Raw genomic sequence first — 17602 nt, 5'->3', positions numbered from 1 at the left:
ACCACAATGTGCTTTCTCGATTGCAACATTCATTGGTAAAGTTCTTGAACATTGAGAGTCACTACTTACTTTCACATGTATAACTTGAAATGTTATTTTTGGTCTTATAGGTCATATTTACTCTCTCTCTCTCTCTCTCTCTCTCTCTCTCTCTCTCTCTCTCTGGTGAAAACACACAATTATATTAATAAACGAGTGTAAAAAACACTACTTACAATGAGTGTGACAATGGAGTATGGTTACCCACTAACTACATTACATGGGTACTGGAACATGTTGAATTGCCAATAGGCAAGACAAACACTCCAATAAGGAAAGAATCTCCACTTGCTCCAATAAAGAAAATTGTCACATTAGTATTCCCTTCAACTTTCGTAGATATGCTTTCATTCCATGTCTACCATTGAATACAAAAGCATTGCACATGTTCCAATTATGATGCAATCCCCAATATCTCAGAAATAGAAAAACGATCTCCATCTCTAAATTTGGGTCAACCTGTGTAAATTGTGCAAACGCCCATTGTTTAGGTGTCAAATAACACCGTGATAAAACTTGCCAAATTTGAGAAATGTAAGTCCAAAGCTAACAAGCAATCAGACATTGTATAAATCGATGAGTACTATCTTCCATTTGAACATCGCAAAAGAAGCAATTGCTCGTTGCTAGTCCACGACACTTTAGAGCTAATCCCAAAGGCAATCCTCCAATTAAAACTCTCCAAATGAAGACCTTTACTACAAGTGGCAATTTTAGAATGCCAACTACGTTGTAAGATTTGCCACCACCCATGATCAGATTTGTGTATTTTCCATTCTTCTTCGGCCTTAGATGATAACCATCTAAGAGACTCAATAGAGCAATGATACAAAATATTAGTGGTCACTTGTAACAACGATGTTTGACCTCGTAAACACCAATCAATCAACGGTTGTTCTCCTATTTGTAGAGGTACGGGACCTTGCATCAATGCAATATTTTGTAGTTGATGCCAAATAAACCCATAATTAGGCGGGATGTGTAATAATTGTTGCGCTTCAACAAACTCCAAAATTCTTTGAGATGGAGCCTCAACTACATCTCCCACCTCTTTGACCCCTAAACAAAATAAATGATTAAATTGAGACTAGATGATGGTTTCCATACACATAACAAGAGTGCTTCTTGCCATGAGTTAACCAACAGTTGAACACATGAAGAGGCCGAGATCCTAAGCCAAATACATCCATTCAGTAATTGCCACCATGAAGCCTTAATTGTTGTCCTCCCATGTGTTAAACCCTTGTTCTCAATGAAATATTGAACAATAGATATCCATGGTTGCGAGTTTGAACACATGTCTTGTAATAATGAAAATCTACGAGCCATCATATGCATAGATAAGTTTAATATTCTAGCTCCCCCCAAGCGCTTAGGGGTTGCTAGATGATTCCACGCAACCCAAGTGATTCCCATCTTATCCCTCTTCTTCCACAACTAATATCAAAGAGGTTGCAAAATAGATGTGAAGCCTTCTTTGTCCACGACAACAATGGCAAGTAATATAATATCATGGGCAACCTTCAAGCGTACATTGTGCAACCTTCAAGCGTACATGAAATGGCCAAGATTGTGACCTCCAATACATGAACTTATCCTTCAACTTACTAGACATCCATTCAATCAATTGACCATTTGTAACATTCATTCCTAATGGATAGCCCAAGTGTCGAAAAATAGAGTCTTTCTTCACTATGGATCCTTGCCATCCTAAATATTTCAAATCTCTTTCAGTACATGATATGAGACTAGACTTCCTCCAATTAATATGTAATCCGGAAGCCAATGCAAATTGGTTCCATACAAGCATCCCCTTCTCAAGATTCTCTCATGAGGCTTGTAGAAACATGAAAGAATCATCATCCAAAGCTTGTGCTACTAGTTGCCCTCCAAATGGAAGGTGTAGACCCACAATGTCACCATTTGTTGCAAGCCTTGATAGCATCACTAACAAGGGATGAGTAACAATAGGAAACAACAATGGGCTAAGTGGGCATCCTAGACGAACGAATCTTGTAAGGACAATATCTGATATAACTCCTCCATTAAGCATTACTCGAGACACCGCATTGTCCTAATAAAAATATGAGACGAGTCATGCGAGGTCCAAGCCCATTGTATGCATTAACCCAGAAACAAAGGACCAATTAACAGGATCATAAGCTTTCTCCAAATCTAATTGCACCATAATCAATTCTTGATGAGTGTTTTGAGCATAATCCATGGCCATTTGAACATTCAACACATTATGCAATATATTCCTACCTGCAATAAAACCATATTGGGCAGGATGTATCAACTTTGGTAAATACTTTTGTAATCTATTTGCCAAGACCTTTGTAAATATCTTATATAACCCCCCAATCAAAGAAATAGGTCTCCATTGATTAAATGACTTGGGAGATGCCTCCTTTCGAACTAATTTAATTAGACCAACCTTCCAAGCTTGAGGCATACAACTAGAATCCCAAGAATTTTGAAACATCAAAGTTAAGAACCCCTTTAAAATGTTCGAATATCGCTTAAAAACTTCATTTGTGAAGCCATCCCAACCAGGGCTCTTACCACTAGGAAGATGCCTTAAAACCGTGTCCACCTCATCCTCTGTGAAATCTGTATCCAATTCGTGACTAATGAGTTCATGCACAATACATCCAACCACATCATAAAACTCATGACGTGCTCTACTCACCTCATTTGTCATTAACAATTGTGGGCCAATCAACTCCTTAAAGTTATGAACACATATGTCAATTATGGTAGTAGGATCCACTATCAATTCATCCCCTTGCGTCACATGCACCACATTAGATCGAGCATAAGTAGGATGTAATGCTTGGAAAAACAAATGAGATTGACATTGATTATCTATGAGCCCATCCCTTAGTTGACACATCTTCGCATAATGATAACTTTGGCATTGCAACTGAGAAATAATAACCTGCAATTGACTTTGGATATCCAAAAGCTCGTCATCTTTAAATGGTGCATGTATCAATAATGCATTACACCTAGAGAGAACTTCTGAGAATTGTCGAAGGAGACCTCTTCTTCGTTGAGGATTAGTTACTCCATACATGCGATGAATGATCTTAATGTTTCGTAATGTGATATCCCATGCTTTAACTCCTTTAAGATTCATTTCTTGTGAAAAATTTACCAAAATTTGTTCCATGAGAAAATCAAAGTGAGGTTGAAGCAAAAGAGAAGAGTTAAAGCGTAATGGAGGCTTTCCAAGTAAAGATTTATACATGTCAATTGCATGACTACAAACCTCCAAACAAATAGGAAAGTGATTTGAATTTCCTATATCTTGTAGAACTATCATACATCACATACATTATATCTAACCAACTCCATGTTGAGTAGATTGGAAAGTAAAACCTAGATCATTCTCATGCAACCATGTCCAAACATCCAACTTCAAAACCTCTATAGCCAATGAATCCCAAGCAAGTTGCTCAGGAGTCAGGATCATCCATGATTGAATGTTCAAACGTAGATTGAAATGCATCAACACACATGTTAAAATCACTCATAAGTAATCCGGGACGGCCCACACATAGGGTTTGAAGGAGTGAGCCCCATAATACAATACGTTGAGCGGCTTGGTTATGGGCATAAATCACAACCACCCACACAACCTTGCAAAAAAAACGTGATTTCTAGAACCAAAAACCGACCATAAGGATCATTATGCACCACTTGAGGAGAATATTTATCCCACAATACCACACTTGAAAAATGATTATTAAGATGTCCTACATAGAATGATGAATATCCATGAAAATGAATTGTGGATCCTACTAACTCATGACACTTATGCTCAACTGCACATAATACATCCCATTGTTTACTTAACAAAGTTGCCCATAATATATACTTCTTATGAGGAGAACATGCCCCTCTCACATTCCATGTTACCATTTTCATTCAATTAACAATGTTATGGGTGCACTTGCTCCTTTAGAGCAATTAATGTCATGAAACTAGTCAAAGCATGTTCCAACGTTGCATATGGATTTTCATGCACCACATCCTTAGGGTTGTCTATTGAAATCGAAATCTTTTGTTTAGGTCCTCCCGCTTGACGAAAACCTCGAGAATTCGATGAATTTACAACCCGTCCCAATGAATCAAATTGAAGGTGAAGGGGTAATCCCTTATCCCTAAATTCTCGTTGTTAAGGAACTTTTGTAGGACCCTCCCTAGTTCCTGAATTACCTTGCCAAGTAGTCTCACGAGTAGTGGGGAAACTATTAGGTTGCATATTCATTGATTTCCCCTTCGACTTGCCCTTAACTTGATGTCAATCTTTGTCAACAACAACATCACTACTAGCTCTATCCAACGGTTTTGTTTTTTCACTTTGTTTTTCCATATCCATAGATTGAGTTCCCTTATTCTTAGGGCCCAAACCTTGAAGTGAGACCTCTTTATAACCTGCTCTAGATGATGTTCCTTCATCCATAACAACCACAATATTTGACACACCAACATCTCTCCCAACTCCTTCCTTACCGTTAGGAACCTCTATAGTTTAAGGACAATGACAATGTCATTCCGCCATCAAGTGACCCCATCCGAAACAATGACCTGCAAATGTCTCCCACTTCAATTTAAAACAAAGTCTTTTCATACAAGGTGTGTTCATATGCACCCATCCTGGCCTCTTACGACTTGTATCACATAACACACAAAACCTACACTTATTGTAGCATTTGCATGTGGAGATATCAACACCTTACCCATTTAACTCATCAACTCTGGTAAAAGTGGCCATAAAAAAACATGTTTACAATCCACTGTTACCCAAACAAGGCATTCTTTTTTTAACAAAGCATGATAGTCAATCATTTATCAAAAAACACAGGAACTTTAGCCAACAATGCACTTCGATGTTCCGGTGACCAAAATACTACATCATAAAACCCTTGTGGTCTTGCATATATATTTTCAACACAATTGTGTTCAACCATTGTTTAATCCAATTTATGTATGGGAGTTTCCTGGTAAAAAATAATATAACTGCACGATCATAGAATACATCAAAAGATTGCAACACTGCCTTAGCATCAACTTCCACATGATGCACATCCTCATTAACACATTCTTTCATTTCATTTTCATTTTCTTCCACAATACCAGACAACAAGGTATTGACAATTCCCCATAAATTATCCCAATTACAATGATCCTTGTCAACCTCATCTACATGTATTACTTCGGCATATGTCAATTTTTTCTCATTAATTTCCTCAATACCCTTAAACCTCTTAGAGCTTCCAATGTCTTCCCTTTCACGATTACATTCAACCATCACATTACTCTTTTTTGGATCAATTGTTTCCATATCGATGTCCCCCACAATTTGTGAGAAATTCATGTTTATATCCATTATTCTTGATGTGATTTCGATCCGGGATAAAAACAATTTTCCATGAACAAGAGAGACAACTGGAACTCACCCGATTGAAGAGGTCGAAGATGATGAAGACAATAGAAGACCTGCAATGTGTGTTTAGTATGTGGATGCCGACAACACAAGATTCCTTATTTCTATAGTTGATTCTCGTACAGACCACCAAATTTAACTTGCTATATCTCGTTACGAAGCTCTAATCGAGGGCTTTCTAACGTTTATCATTGTGCCCTATTCCGTTGCCGATAGAGAGCACAACAACAAAAACAAATTCATTTCTTCTTCTTCTTCTTTCCCTCTCCACTCTTGCTTTTTTTTCCTTCTCTCTCTCTCTCTCTCTCTAGTACACACACACACTCACTTGATCGCTCATTAACTTCTTCTCTTGCATCCATCATCCATGATTCATCTTCCTCCTTATCAATGTCTTTGTGCTTTAGGCCAATGTGAACATTTAGACTTTTCATCAATACAATAGTGACTGCAAATGTGATCCTCAATGAGTCTCATCATCCATTGTTCCAACTTCCACCCTAACTTATGGAGAACATAATTTGTTTATCAATCATTGTATATACTATATATGGAGGATCAAACTTTTGTTGAGACTAAAGTTACACTTGATGAGTCCCTCCCTAAAAAACTAGTCCATTAATATCTACTTCCTTATATATACATAATTTGTGCCACATTTAATTTGGAAAACTAATTTAACCACATGAATATGCTATGTTTTGAAAGTAGATCGATGAATAAAAATGTCAATGGTATTCAAAACTTGACAAAAAACCAAAAATAAATTACAATAACTAAATTTCAATGGAATCTATTTTAAAATCAATAAAATAGTTTTCTTGCATTAGCCAAATGAGCATGAATATAACTTTAGGGTTGGCCAATTGTTTCCCTAGGGTTGTTTGCCATCCTACCTCTTAAGATTGAATATGCTAAGATCCAAGAATTTGACAACAATTTAAGTTTTTTGACGAGAGAGAAGAAATTAGACCAAGCCACCCGAACAATTATCTGTGACTTATGACCCATGAATGCGAAATTACAAAGAAAGAATCCATACACATACCTTGGACATGGTTGTGAATCTCACATGAGTTGTACTTCTCATACCATGGTGGAGATGAGAAAAAAATGACAAAATTATCATATGCAAACTTGTCTATAATCATGAAACCCTAAAATATGACTACATCAAGGTTGTATCCAATCATGTGATTAATGTTTACAAACAATGAGGTCAAATTCCAATCTATTAACTCCATGGTCATTGCAATTCCAATACAAATTAGAAATCTAGGAGATTTACAACATCTAAAAGGTGATGTACATGTCTCTTCAAGGAAATTGAAGCTCTCCACACTTGAGTTAAAAGGGATAAAGATCTAGACATTCAATGGTGCTAAATAAGAATAAAATATTAATGTTTGAAAATCCATATAGATGGGCTTGCTCATATGTGAAGTAATGAGATTTTGTTCATATAAAAAACGTCATTGGTTATACCATGTAAGGAGCTATGTTCGCAAAGTGAACTTGTGATTCACAATATCTCTTGAATCTTTTAGTATTCAAGACACCTTTACTAGCTTCCAAAGTATGAAAATGCTTGACTTTTAATGGCCAACAATCCAATAGATTTTTCATATCTTTCTTAACTACATGGTATTTGTTCATATTCAACGTTGAATGCTTGTTTTGTGTTGGATTGTGCAAGGATTACAAAGTGGCATTGTGCACGTTTTGACGTTTCCTTGTTGTGGGGTTTATGTGAGCATGGAATTGCCATGCCACATATCTTCTCTACATATGTATATTGACATATCTTCTCTACATATGGTTGTGTTAAGCATATGTTCTCCATAAGGTCTTGTGAATTGGATATCCACATTCCATCTTGAATGATTACGTGTGTGTGTGTGTGCACCTAGTAAGAGAAGATAACTTTACTCTCCTTTGTTATAAGTGGATAGCATGGCCTTGGCCTCCTTTACTTTTTGCACATATATGCTTATACTACCATGCTTTTTTTCGTGGGTTGACAAGGGCCATTTCGAGAAGATATCCAAAACGGAGGGAACAATTGGGGGGGTGACAATGAGTAGAAGAAGGTTAGAGAGTTGGTTTGGATTTGGTATTTTTCCCGTTCTTCTTTCCAAGGGTGTGTATGTATGTATGTATGTATTTTCCTTCCAAGGGTATGTATGTATGTATTTCAAACGCAAAGAAGTCGCAAAGAACAAAGGAAAAGAGAAGAGGGGACAGGGACTGACTTGGGACTCCGTGTCAAAATTTAATGGGCGTGCACGCGTGTCATCTATAATATGTATGTATACGTATGTAGTAGGTACATATATGCATGTAGGCATGATGTATGTATGTATGTATGTATGTATGTATGTATGTATGTATGTAGGTATGTATGTATATCATATCAATATGTATGCACGTATGTATGTACACTATATGTATATGCATGTACATACTACATACATACATAATAGAGATAGAGATAGACAGAATTGGAGGGAAAGAAATCTAAAAGACCAAAACACTTTTTTTTGGAAAAACAAATAAAAGACCAAAAAAGAGAAAAGGAAGAGAGAGACACGCACACACAGAAAGAGAGACAGAGAGAGCTCACACACTACTACTACACACACACAAAGAAAAGAAAAGGCGAGCGACAGAGAGAGAGAGAGAGAGAGAGAGCTTTTTTTTGCCGCCCATATGCAGGCAGCTTCTGCTTTTTCCAGACCCTATTTTATATATATACATATATAGATGATATACATATGTGGATTGAGAAAGCGAACGCGAAAGTGAGGGAGGGCAACAGAAGAAGGAAGGAAGGAAGGAAGGAAGGAAGGAAGGAAGGAACTGCTTTCGCCCTCGGAAACGCATTGTGCTGCTTTCCACACCACTCACGTTCGTTTTACATACATATATACATACATACATACTATCCCTTTTACATACATACATACTGATACATATATCTCTGTACGCACCATTCATTGTGCTCTTCTGATCGACCGGGCAAGATTTTCTGAACACCAAATATTTTGATGAAATGGCGCTTCTTCTTCTATTAAGACCAATTCTGTTTCCTCTGTTCCTTCTACTTCAAAGCTGCTCTGCTTCTCACCATTTTTACTCTTCTTATTATGTTCCTTCTTCTTATTCCTCAGAAGTTCAGCCTTATCGCACTGCTTTCCACTTCCAGCCTGCTAAGAACTGGATGAATGGTACGAGATAACAGGATTTCCTTTTCCCTTGTTATTGAATCCACTTTGTTTTGTTTAATCTTTTATGGGGATTCCCTTTCTTTAATAAGTCACTAAAACCACTGTGTCTTTGCATGTTCTGCTACAACGCGATCATGCTCTGTTGTGCTCCACTCTGATATGCAGACCCTAATGGTAAGTGGTTTTTGTCATAGTCTCTTTTCATTTAATATAAAATGTAAACCCTAGGAAACCTAAAACTCGATCTCTGAGAAGAATTTATATGTATGTTATTAACCCTGCCCGATCTTAATCTGCAATGACTTAATACTGTTGCTGTGAGTGATGATTTAAGGCTTTTGCTATGAATTTGAAGGCCTAAGGGATGATCTAAAACAATATACTTTAGAAAAAAATAGCAAATCTTCGTCTTAATATGAAACGTTACAGGGCCACAAAGTTTATAGATTCGTTGGTCATTCAGTGTTTCAACCAACCAAGGGGCAATCCAAATTTTCATCTTTTGATGACTTCAAAAATTTATTGTAATCATAAGTTGAGTGAATGGATTCCTATAAGGCCAATCTTAGAAGCTAGTAATGAATGTTTGGATGGATAGATCTCTTACAGGACATCTGTTCTACAGGAGCCATTACCATCTGCTTCAATCTTAATATGACTTGATAAACAACTTGAAAAGAACCTTCTACGGTCTTAATACATATGGGTGATGAAGAATATACAAATAATAAAAATATATGCTGCAGGTCCTCTGTTCTACAAGGGCTACTATCACCTATTCTATCAATGGAATCCTTATGCTGCGGTGTGGGGGAACATCACATGGGGTCATGCAGTATCAAAAGACATGATCCGGTGGCAAATTCTGGACGAGCTGGCCCTTGTGCCTGACCAATGGTATGACCAATATGGGTGTTGGTCCGGCTCGGCCACTCTCCTCTCGAAAGATCGCCCTGCTTTACTCTACACTGGGTGGAGCAATGTCTCTTTTTCAAGGGATAACCAAGTGCAGATGCAATCCATGGCAATCCCAGCCGACCCATCTGATCCTTTGCTCCGGAAATGGGTCAAAATCCCCCAGAATCCCCTTATCCAGGCACCACCTGGGATCAATAGCACCAAGTTCCGCGACCCCACCACCGCCTGGATGGGGCCTGATGCCAAATGGCGCATCCTCATTGGTTCCAAGAGGAATCGCCGAGGCCTTGCTTTGCTCTATAAGAGCTCTGATTTTATTCATTGGGAGCAGGCTAAGCACCCTTTACATAGTGTGCCGATGACTGGCATGTGGGAATGCCCGGATTTCTACCCTGTTCCCACTAGCGCTGACAGAAGGGGTCTAGATATGAACTCGATCAACAATGCCGGCATTGCTAAGCTTGTGCTTAAAGTGAGCTTGGATGATACTAAGCATGATTACTATGCTGTGGGGAGTTTTGACTCTACCAATGATTCCTTCGTCCCCGCAAATGCCAATCTCGATGCCGGCATCGGGTTGAGGTACGACTATGGAAAGTATTATGCATCGAAGACATTCTATGATAGTAACAAAGGTCGGCGTATTCTCTTTGGCTGGGTGAATGAATCCAGCTCTAATACTACCGATATTCAAAAGGGATGGTCCTCGCTTCAGGTAGTATTGACTGACTGAATGATGGATACAAATAATTTCCGTTTGCTTTTTATTCTGGCCACAGAAAAAATAAAATAAAATAAATCTTTTTACTTTGCTTCATTTTCTTTATTTTTTTGTTAGGCAATCCCCAGGACAGTGTGGTTGGATGGGGAAGAAAAGCATAGGCTTCTACAATGGCCTATAGAAGAAATTGAGAGCCTGCATAAGAAGAAAGCTTCGCTGAAAGAGTTCAAGTTGGAGAAGGGCTCAACTTTTAAGGTCCAGGGCATCAAAGGGGCTCAGGTATAATAGTGGTGCTCTTTGTGCGTAATTAGACATTTTAATAGGAAACCCTAATGTGAGGTGAAAACCCGCAGGAAACTGATTATACAGAGAAGTGGCCAGCATGTTACGTTATCTTTCTTAAGGCTAGAAACATTTAAATAAGAGGAAGGAATAGTGGTACATATACATATACGTATACTCCTTCTCTTAGAAGGGAGCAACCAACATACGAACAATTGGATGTACTCTCATACTTACATATTATGCCTGTTTGATGTATGTGATTTTTTGCAGTTGGATGTAAGTGTTAAGTTTCGAGTACCTGAGTTAAGCCCAGCAGATGATATGTTGAATGTAAACGACAGCAATGCCCAAGTAATATGCAGTGAGAGGGGCGTCTCAAGGAATGGTGGCGTTGGGCCGTTTGGGCTCCTTGTGTTGGCATCGGATGATCTAACTGAGCAAACAGCAGTTTTCTTCTACATCGTCTCAGTGGGTGGCCGATGGAATGCCCTTGTATGCAGTGATCAAAGCAGGTTCCTCTTCTTCTCGCTCTAATCCCCCAACAACAACACTTCAGGGAAAAAAAGTGGTCGGTGGTTACCAAGAAGCATCATGTAGATAGATAGATAGATGCTTATATAATCTTCTTTGACTAGATCACGCTACTCACACACATTTCCTCCGCATACATAGTTAGTTATGGCATCACCATGTCACCAAGTCTACTTTATTACCAGCATGAATCTCTTCCTTTGTGTTTGTTTGAATTACTCACATTTCATGCCCATGTTTTGTTTTATAGATCATCCCTGGCTACGGACCTCGACAAGACAAGCTATGGGAGCTTCATTTCAATTTCAGAGGAGAACAGTGTGCTTTCGTTGCGTGTATTGGTATGTAAATTTTACATCAATGATAAGGTTGCCATAGCATTATTGTTCATGTCAACCGTGTAGATATGCATTGATTCTTTCTTAGGAGCACACACATAACCAATACATTAATTTGAGAATTGTCTATGTGATTTATTTATGTGGCCTCTGGCCTACTAAATACACTAATTGACTCCTTTGATGTATGCTTGTATATGCATATGTTCATAACATCAATTGATTTCAGGATCTAATTTACCAGTGCAATGACTGGTGATGAATGAATTGTATGGTACACACGCTCATATAGACATATGCATGATTCTGATGCGTACATAAGTATATCTGCTTATCTAACAAGTTAAGTTCGTGCGTTAGGTGGATCATTCAATTGTGGAGAGCTTTGCTCAAGGAGGCAAGGTTTGCATCACATCCAGGGTTTACCCAACGAAGGCCATTGACCAAGATGCGCATCTTTTTGTATTCAATGCTGGCAATGCCCATGTTCACATTAAAGATCTAGAGGCGTGGGAGATGGAAACCATCCAAATAAACACAATCACTTGACTGAAATCCCAGTAGACGAAAGATCTATTTGAGTTTACCTCTTTTAGTGCTAGACGAGCAACCAATCGACCTTGATGAAATTGATTTGATTTGCCCAACATAAGCTGCGACAAAATTCTTTTTCGTCTTCTTCTTTGTGTTCCAATGTTGTTATAGCCAAATCAACATCAGTGAATTGATTTGCCTAATAATAATGATAATGAATTAACTTATGACGTTTGCAACAAAATACTCTTATGTTTCTAATGCTGTTCTCAACATGTGAGCATCATTCCGGCTAATGTATTTCCTTTGCAAAGTTTGGTAACAAAGTTCTTATTTGTACTTATTTTGGTTTCACTACAATCAATCACAATTGGTAACTGGATCTGCTTGCCAATAAATCTGCAACAATGTCGACAGATTATTTTTGTGTCCCCAATTCTCGAACCAATAGTGAGGATGGGTAAGTGGACATGTATGCGAAATATTATAGATAAAATATAAAATGTCATAAATTATATCGTTACAGACAGTTTGGCCGAGTGGTTAAGGCGTTTGACTCGAAATCAAATGGGTTCGCCCTCGCAGGTTCGAATCCTGCAGCTGTCGTTTTCCACCACTTAAAAATCTTTCTTTAAAGGCAGATGTCCTCTAATGTTAAACGTAAACGTAACGTATTGGTGTTTCCGAAACAAAGTTCTATGTGTGAGTACTTTATGGAAGGTTGCATGGTTTATGACTGCATTATACAAGGGTATTTTTGGCTTAGATTAACTTTTACAATATGTGCAAAATAAGTAATGCTTCCCCTATAATTTCAAGGGTCTACATGCACTAGTTTTCTAGTGTTTCGTCATGGTAGACAATAATCAAGTAAGTGTACTAGTTAATGGAGAAGAAAACCCTATTAAATTGATCTTGGCCTTTTAAGTTCAAGGTCTAGATGCCCTAGTTTTCTAGTGTTTCTACATGGCATACAATAAGCAAGCAATAATACTAATCAATGATGAATTAGACTGACCAATTATAATTGATCTTTGCAAACAAGTGCTTTGATATCTTAAGCTAACGTGAGGTTGAGAATTAAATGTCAAAGAAATCAAAATTTGATGTTGGGGCAATGTAGTGAAAGATTGGTGAGTTATACATGAGAATGCAAATTTGATGCCTCTACATTCAATAGAAATTTGTTTCCAATGGTTGGAGTAGTTTGTCAAATCACTGAGATCAGGAGAATCTAAGATTATATCTTAGGTAATCCTATTGAGTCATTGACAAGAGATTGGTGTTTCAAGATTGTTGGTGATACTATATGCCATCACCTCCCACATATCCTACACATTAAATCAATGATGTCATTGCAAAGGTGCATTCCCTCCAACTTAAGATGGATGGGGAGAAGGAAAGAAAACAAACTTGGTTTGATTCTACAAATGTATGTATGTTTCTAGCTCATATTGTTTTTGTGGTTTGGTAATTTACATTGTAGCATCAAAGTCATAAAATCAAGAGTTCGAAAGTTAAAATCTTACCATTTGCTCAACCACATCCCATATGTTATGTTAATCACTCATGGACATTCTCTCTCTCTCTCTCTCTCTCTCTCTCTCTCTCTCTCTCTCTCTCTCTCTCTCTCTCCTCCCCTCCCCCCCTAGTTGTTGGTTGTTGGCTTGGTTACAATTTCCTAAATCTATCAAAAGGTTATATGTTGTGTCATGTGTGTATAAGCGACAATTTTTTAGATTTTTTCAATAGTATTATTAATTTTAAGAAATGGCATCCACTCTCACCAACTCTATTTGGTTTAAGCATTTATGGATTAGAGAAGTCATTGAAAAAGTTGTCATCGAGAATGTGGTCATCATGCTTTTGTTATACATAGATTATGTGGTGATTTTTACAAATACTTAAAAAGTTGTATAGAAGTTTTGAAAGAGTTTTGTTAGCATACTAATTTGAGTGTCAATAGTACAAAAACAAAGATAATGCTCATGAAGCGTGTCAATAATGAACTCTTGAAACCATAGGAAGGCTTTAAATACCTTGGCTTCATATTCTCTCTAGTTATAATTGGACTAAATGTGCTACTTGGCACTTCAAGAACATATCATGCATTTGAAAACACATGTAATGGTGGAGAAATTAAATGTTGGGTATTCAAGAAGTACCTTTTTAACACATCAATGACATTCCTAAGTCCAGGTGTAAAGAGTTTGAAAATGTCCAAAAGCATTTTCCTACAAAATTTCTCCAAGTCAAGAAACAAACGTAACACGCCTTCCTACTTGTTGACATCGGAATTACCCATTGAGATCATGGCCATGGAAAGAGTTGTTTAATTTATCCTTGAGATTTAAAAAAGTTCCTCATGTCGATTTCGTGGAATCACATGGGACACAAATGAATAAGCTCCAAAACACATAATAAATTTAAGTTTTTTGTTTCAATTGAATGCAATATATTGAATAATGGTTTGAAAGATATGATGCAACACGCTTGCTTTATGATGCATCATTAGATTCCTCTGCAATGCCAATGAATTATGATATAGGAAAATGTAGAGGCTCATGCGTCACACATTATATAACATATGTTCCACCCAACTACAAAACCAAATTGTCACCAAACAAGGAAGCCACACACATAAATACATGTTACAACCCATCTTGTTTTTTGCCATCCAAACCATTGCTTCCATATGACGTAGTTCATGCTTACTTTAATGTGAGACAATATGTTGGGGCATAGGTGATAAGACTAATCAACTATGCACATATTGTGATAATTAAGTTCGGGTGTCTTAGTATCAGAATTTGATACAATCTCTTGCCTTTGCTTACATTTAACTAAGTTTTTACACTTACTTGATCCTCCATGCGATAAATATATGTATCTATCTATCTCCTTGAATGCTAATTATCTATCTAATAATATATCTTATTAGGGGATTTACTTCAAAATGTGAAATATGTAGAACAAAAGCTCAAAACTTATCAATTATAATTTCTGGCCAACATCTATGTGATTGATTCTTGGATTCTAGAATTCCATTCATAGTCTTAAAAAGAACCTTGCTAATCCTTTGAACTATGGGCAATTATGGACTTCAACGCATGTAATTTCAAACAAAACATTATTTATTATAGAAAATGGATCAACCACTTAGACCAAATTTTATTGCTAAGTATAAAATAAATAGTTATGACACTCACCTCAATATATAAGTGGTGAATAAGGTTTTGTCACAATGTCATTTTTATACCATTAACTCTCTTTTTTATCTCCCATGCGAAAAACTCTTTTCTCATGTGAACAAGTAGTTATTGAGTACAAATAAGGCACATTGGACAACAGCCTTGAGTATAGTAGGATGTCGTGTAAAGTTCCCCTTCAAAGAAAGCTATGTGCAATTGAATGATCCACAGTCCACCTATAAACCATGTATAGAGGTTTCAACAACTTAACATTTCTCGCATATTAAATCTTGATGGTCATCACTATATTTGGTTAATGAGGAAACTTTGGGAACAAACATATCATGATAGTGAGTAGCCAAGGAAAATGAAAGCATATAGTGAGCATGTCGTATTATGTTTTGCTATGAACAATCACCACTCTAGTATGGTCTTTGACCTAAGGTCCCTAAACCTCAAGTCAAATAAACTTGCTACATGTCTTTCATAATGACCACCCTTCAACGTTGGGTGAGAAGCCTTGAAGGAAACCTATCTTACAATGACAGGAATTCTTCGGGCCTAAATATATGATTGCAATTTTCTAATGGATTGAGTGTCTTGTTGACAATCACGTGTTGGAAGGTGCATGTGTTGGAAGGTGCACGTGTTGGATAGAATATGTTTCGAAGCCATTTGGAAATTACAAAATGGCATTGCTTTTTTTCCAAAAAAAAACTCCTTCCATTAGTTATAATTTTACATATGAGACTGTTATATACAAATCCCTGTAGAGACGCAATAGTTCCATCTTATGTGGATGCCCACTAACTCTAGAAAGGGAGAGGATGACCATTGTTGGATGAAGGCTAATCGTTGTCTTTCAACTCTATCGAATCCGTCCGTGAGGCCAACATATTGGCTCTTTAGAGTGGTTACAACTTCATTCCATATCTCTTGCATTAACATTACTTGATGCACGGTTTGTTTGGAGAAGACCCGTGTACACCACAGTTTCCATAGAATCCAAAGAGTTATTGGGCTAACCAACTCCAACACAACTAGAGTTGAGTGAATATTGTCGATGGTGGAAAAAAAACCAATTGTGCTTTTATCACCAAAGTCATCCCCTCCTCCTTATGTTCGTACTTGTCAAATGGGGCCTGCCATGATAGATAACCAACATACATTTTCCCACTTGATTGTGCCTTGCACCTGGCATAATTGCAATAAATGTCCAACCCTCACCATATTCAATGAGTTTTTGGGTAGTCTCATAGAACGTGTCAGATTGATTAATAATGTTGCGTTTGGGCACACTACACAATTAGGAGAGCTAAGGTTCCCACACTCCAACTTGTAGTGACCTATGTATTAATAATCATTAGAACATGGTAATTCGCCTAGGGTGGTGTTGTTTCCAGATTTTTTGCCGCAATTGTCAAGGATAGTACTAGAGCGAGGAGAATTAGTACTAAAGATAGAGGGGAAGAATGAGGATTAGTACTAAGAAGGGAAAGAGTGTGTGAGAATCGTGAGCGGAGACGAGAGAGAGAGAGAGGGAGAGAGAGAGAGAGAGTGATGACAACTGACAACAAGAAGTATGTTATATGAAGAAGGATACAAGAACAACTAGGAGGCTTAAGACTAGCGTTGAACTGAATTGGTTCTAAATAATGCCATATGCCCCTATTTATAGTACTGTTAGGAGTACTCCTGAAGTTTCTAGAATGTTCCCAAGTAATCTGGAATATACATGAATTTCCTATAGTAAAATAGTAAATGAATAGTTTAATGGTTAATGTTCAACCCATGTAACACAAGGTCATGGGTTCAAATCCTTTTGGAGCCATACCATGCAATATCATGACAACAATTTAGTGATAATTGTATGAGGAACATGATATGTGTGTCATATCTTTGCAGTAGTCGGCTCTCAGGCGGTTTGAGCAATTAGAATGTGACGGCCCAATCTACTCATGAATGGAAGATAGGGATGGCTTTGCTTCCTTGACCAAGATAAAGATTGTCCCACATCCATTGCAAAGGGTCCCAACTAACCTTGTGTAACCATTTGTTTTCATGAGTACATATGTGCCATTTTGGTTGTACTTTGATCGAATCAAGATCTACAATCCATTTATGACCAGTATATGTGAGTACTTGAACTGCCATATTCAATGTTGGTGTCTCATTGTCTCATAATTCATGGCCTTTGATGATGTTTGATGTTTCCCTACCTCTTGGGATCAAAGAGCTCTCCTCCTTGTAGCCTATCCACTTCTCCATTAGCAGCTTCCCTAAGCAACAAAGCGTTCATAATTTCAAACCTCATAGTCCATCCGTCCCTGCTTCCATGGAGTATGTTGGCTTGATCTTGTATT

General features: G+C 37.5%; 1 protein-coding gene and 1 non-coding gene across 3 annotated transcripts; both read left to right on the top strand.

The window, feature by feature from the left end:
- Positions 1-8506: 8506 nt before the first annotated feature.
- On the top strand, positions 8507-12275 carry LOC147862399 (beta-fructofuranosidase, cell wall isozyme-like). 2 transcript variants are annotated; one of them, XM_087320796.1, is made up of 6 exons: positions 8507-8721; positions 9468-10354; positions 10478-10639; positions 10916-11157; positions 11427-11517; positions 11875-12275. In XM_087320796.1, exons 1-6 carry the CDS (start codon positions 8547-8549, stop codon positions 12061-12063), a joined length of 1746 nt encoding a protein of 581 aa, XP_087176922.1. In that variant the 5' UTR covers positions 8507-8546; the 3' UTR covers positions 12064-12275. The 2 variants fall into 2 exon arrangements, with proteins under 2 accessions (XP_087176922.1, XP_087176921.1); XM_087320795.1 differs by lacking the exon at positions 8507-8721 and adding an exon at positions 8791-8895.
- Positions 12276-12573: 298 nt separating this feature from the next.
- Positions 12574-12654, top strand: TRNAS-CGA (transfer RNA serine (anticodon CGA)). The gene has a single exon. It is a non-coding gene; the product is annotated as a tRNA-Ser (tRNA).
- Positions 12655-17602: the final 4948 nt, after the last annotated feature.

This window comes from Azolla caroliniana, unplaced genomic scaffold, assembly GCF_043228905.1.
Source record: "Azolla caroliniana isolate FFs.n. ecotype wild unplaced genomic scaffold, voAzoCaro1.0.p SCAF_6, whole genome shotgun sequence".
Classification (NCBI taxonomy): domain Eukaryota; kingdom Viridiplantae; phylum Streptophyta; class Polypodiopsida; order Salviniales; family Salviniaceae; genus Azolla; species Azolla caroliniana.
This window is presented reverse-complemented; position numbering and strand designations above follow the sequence as displayed.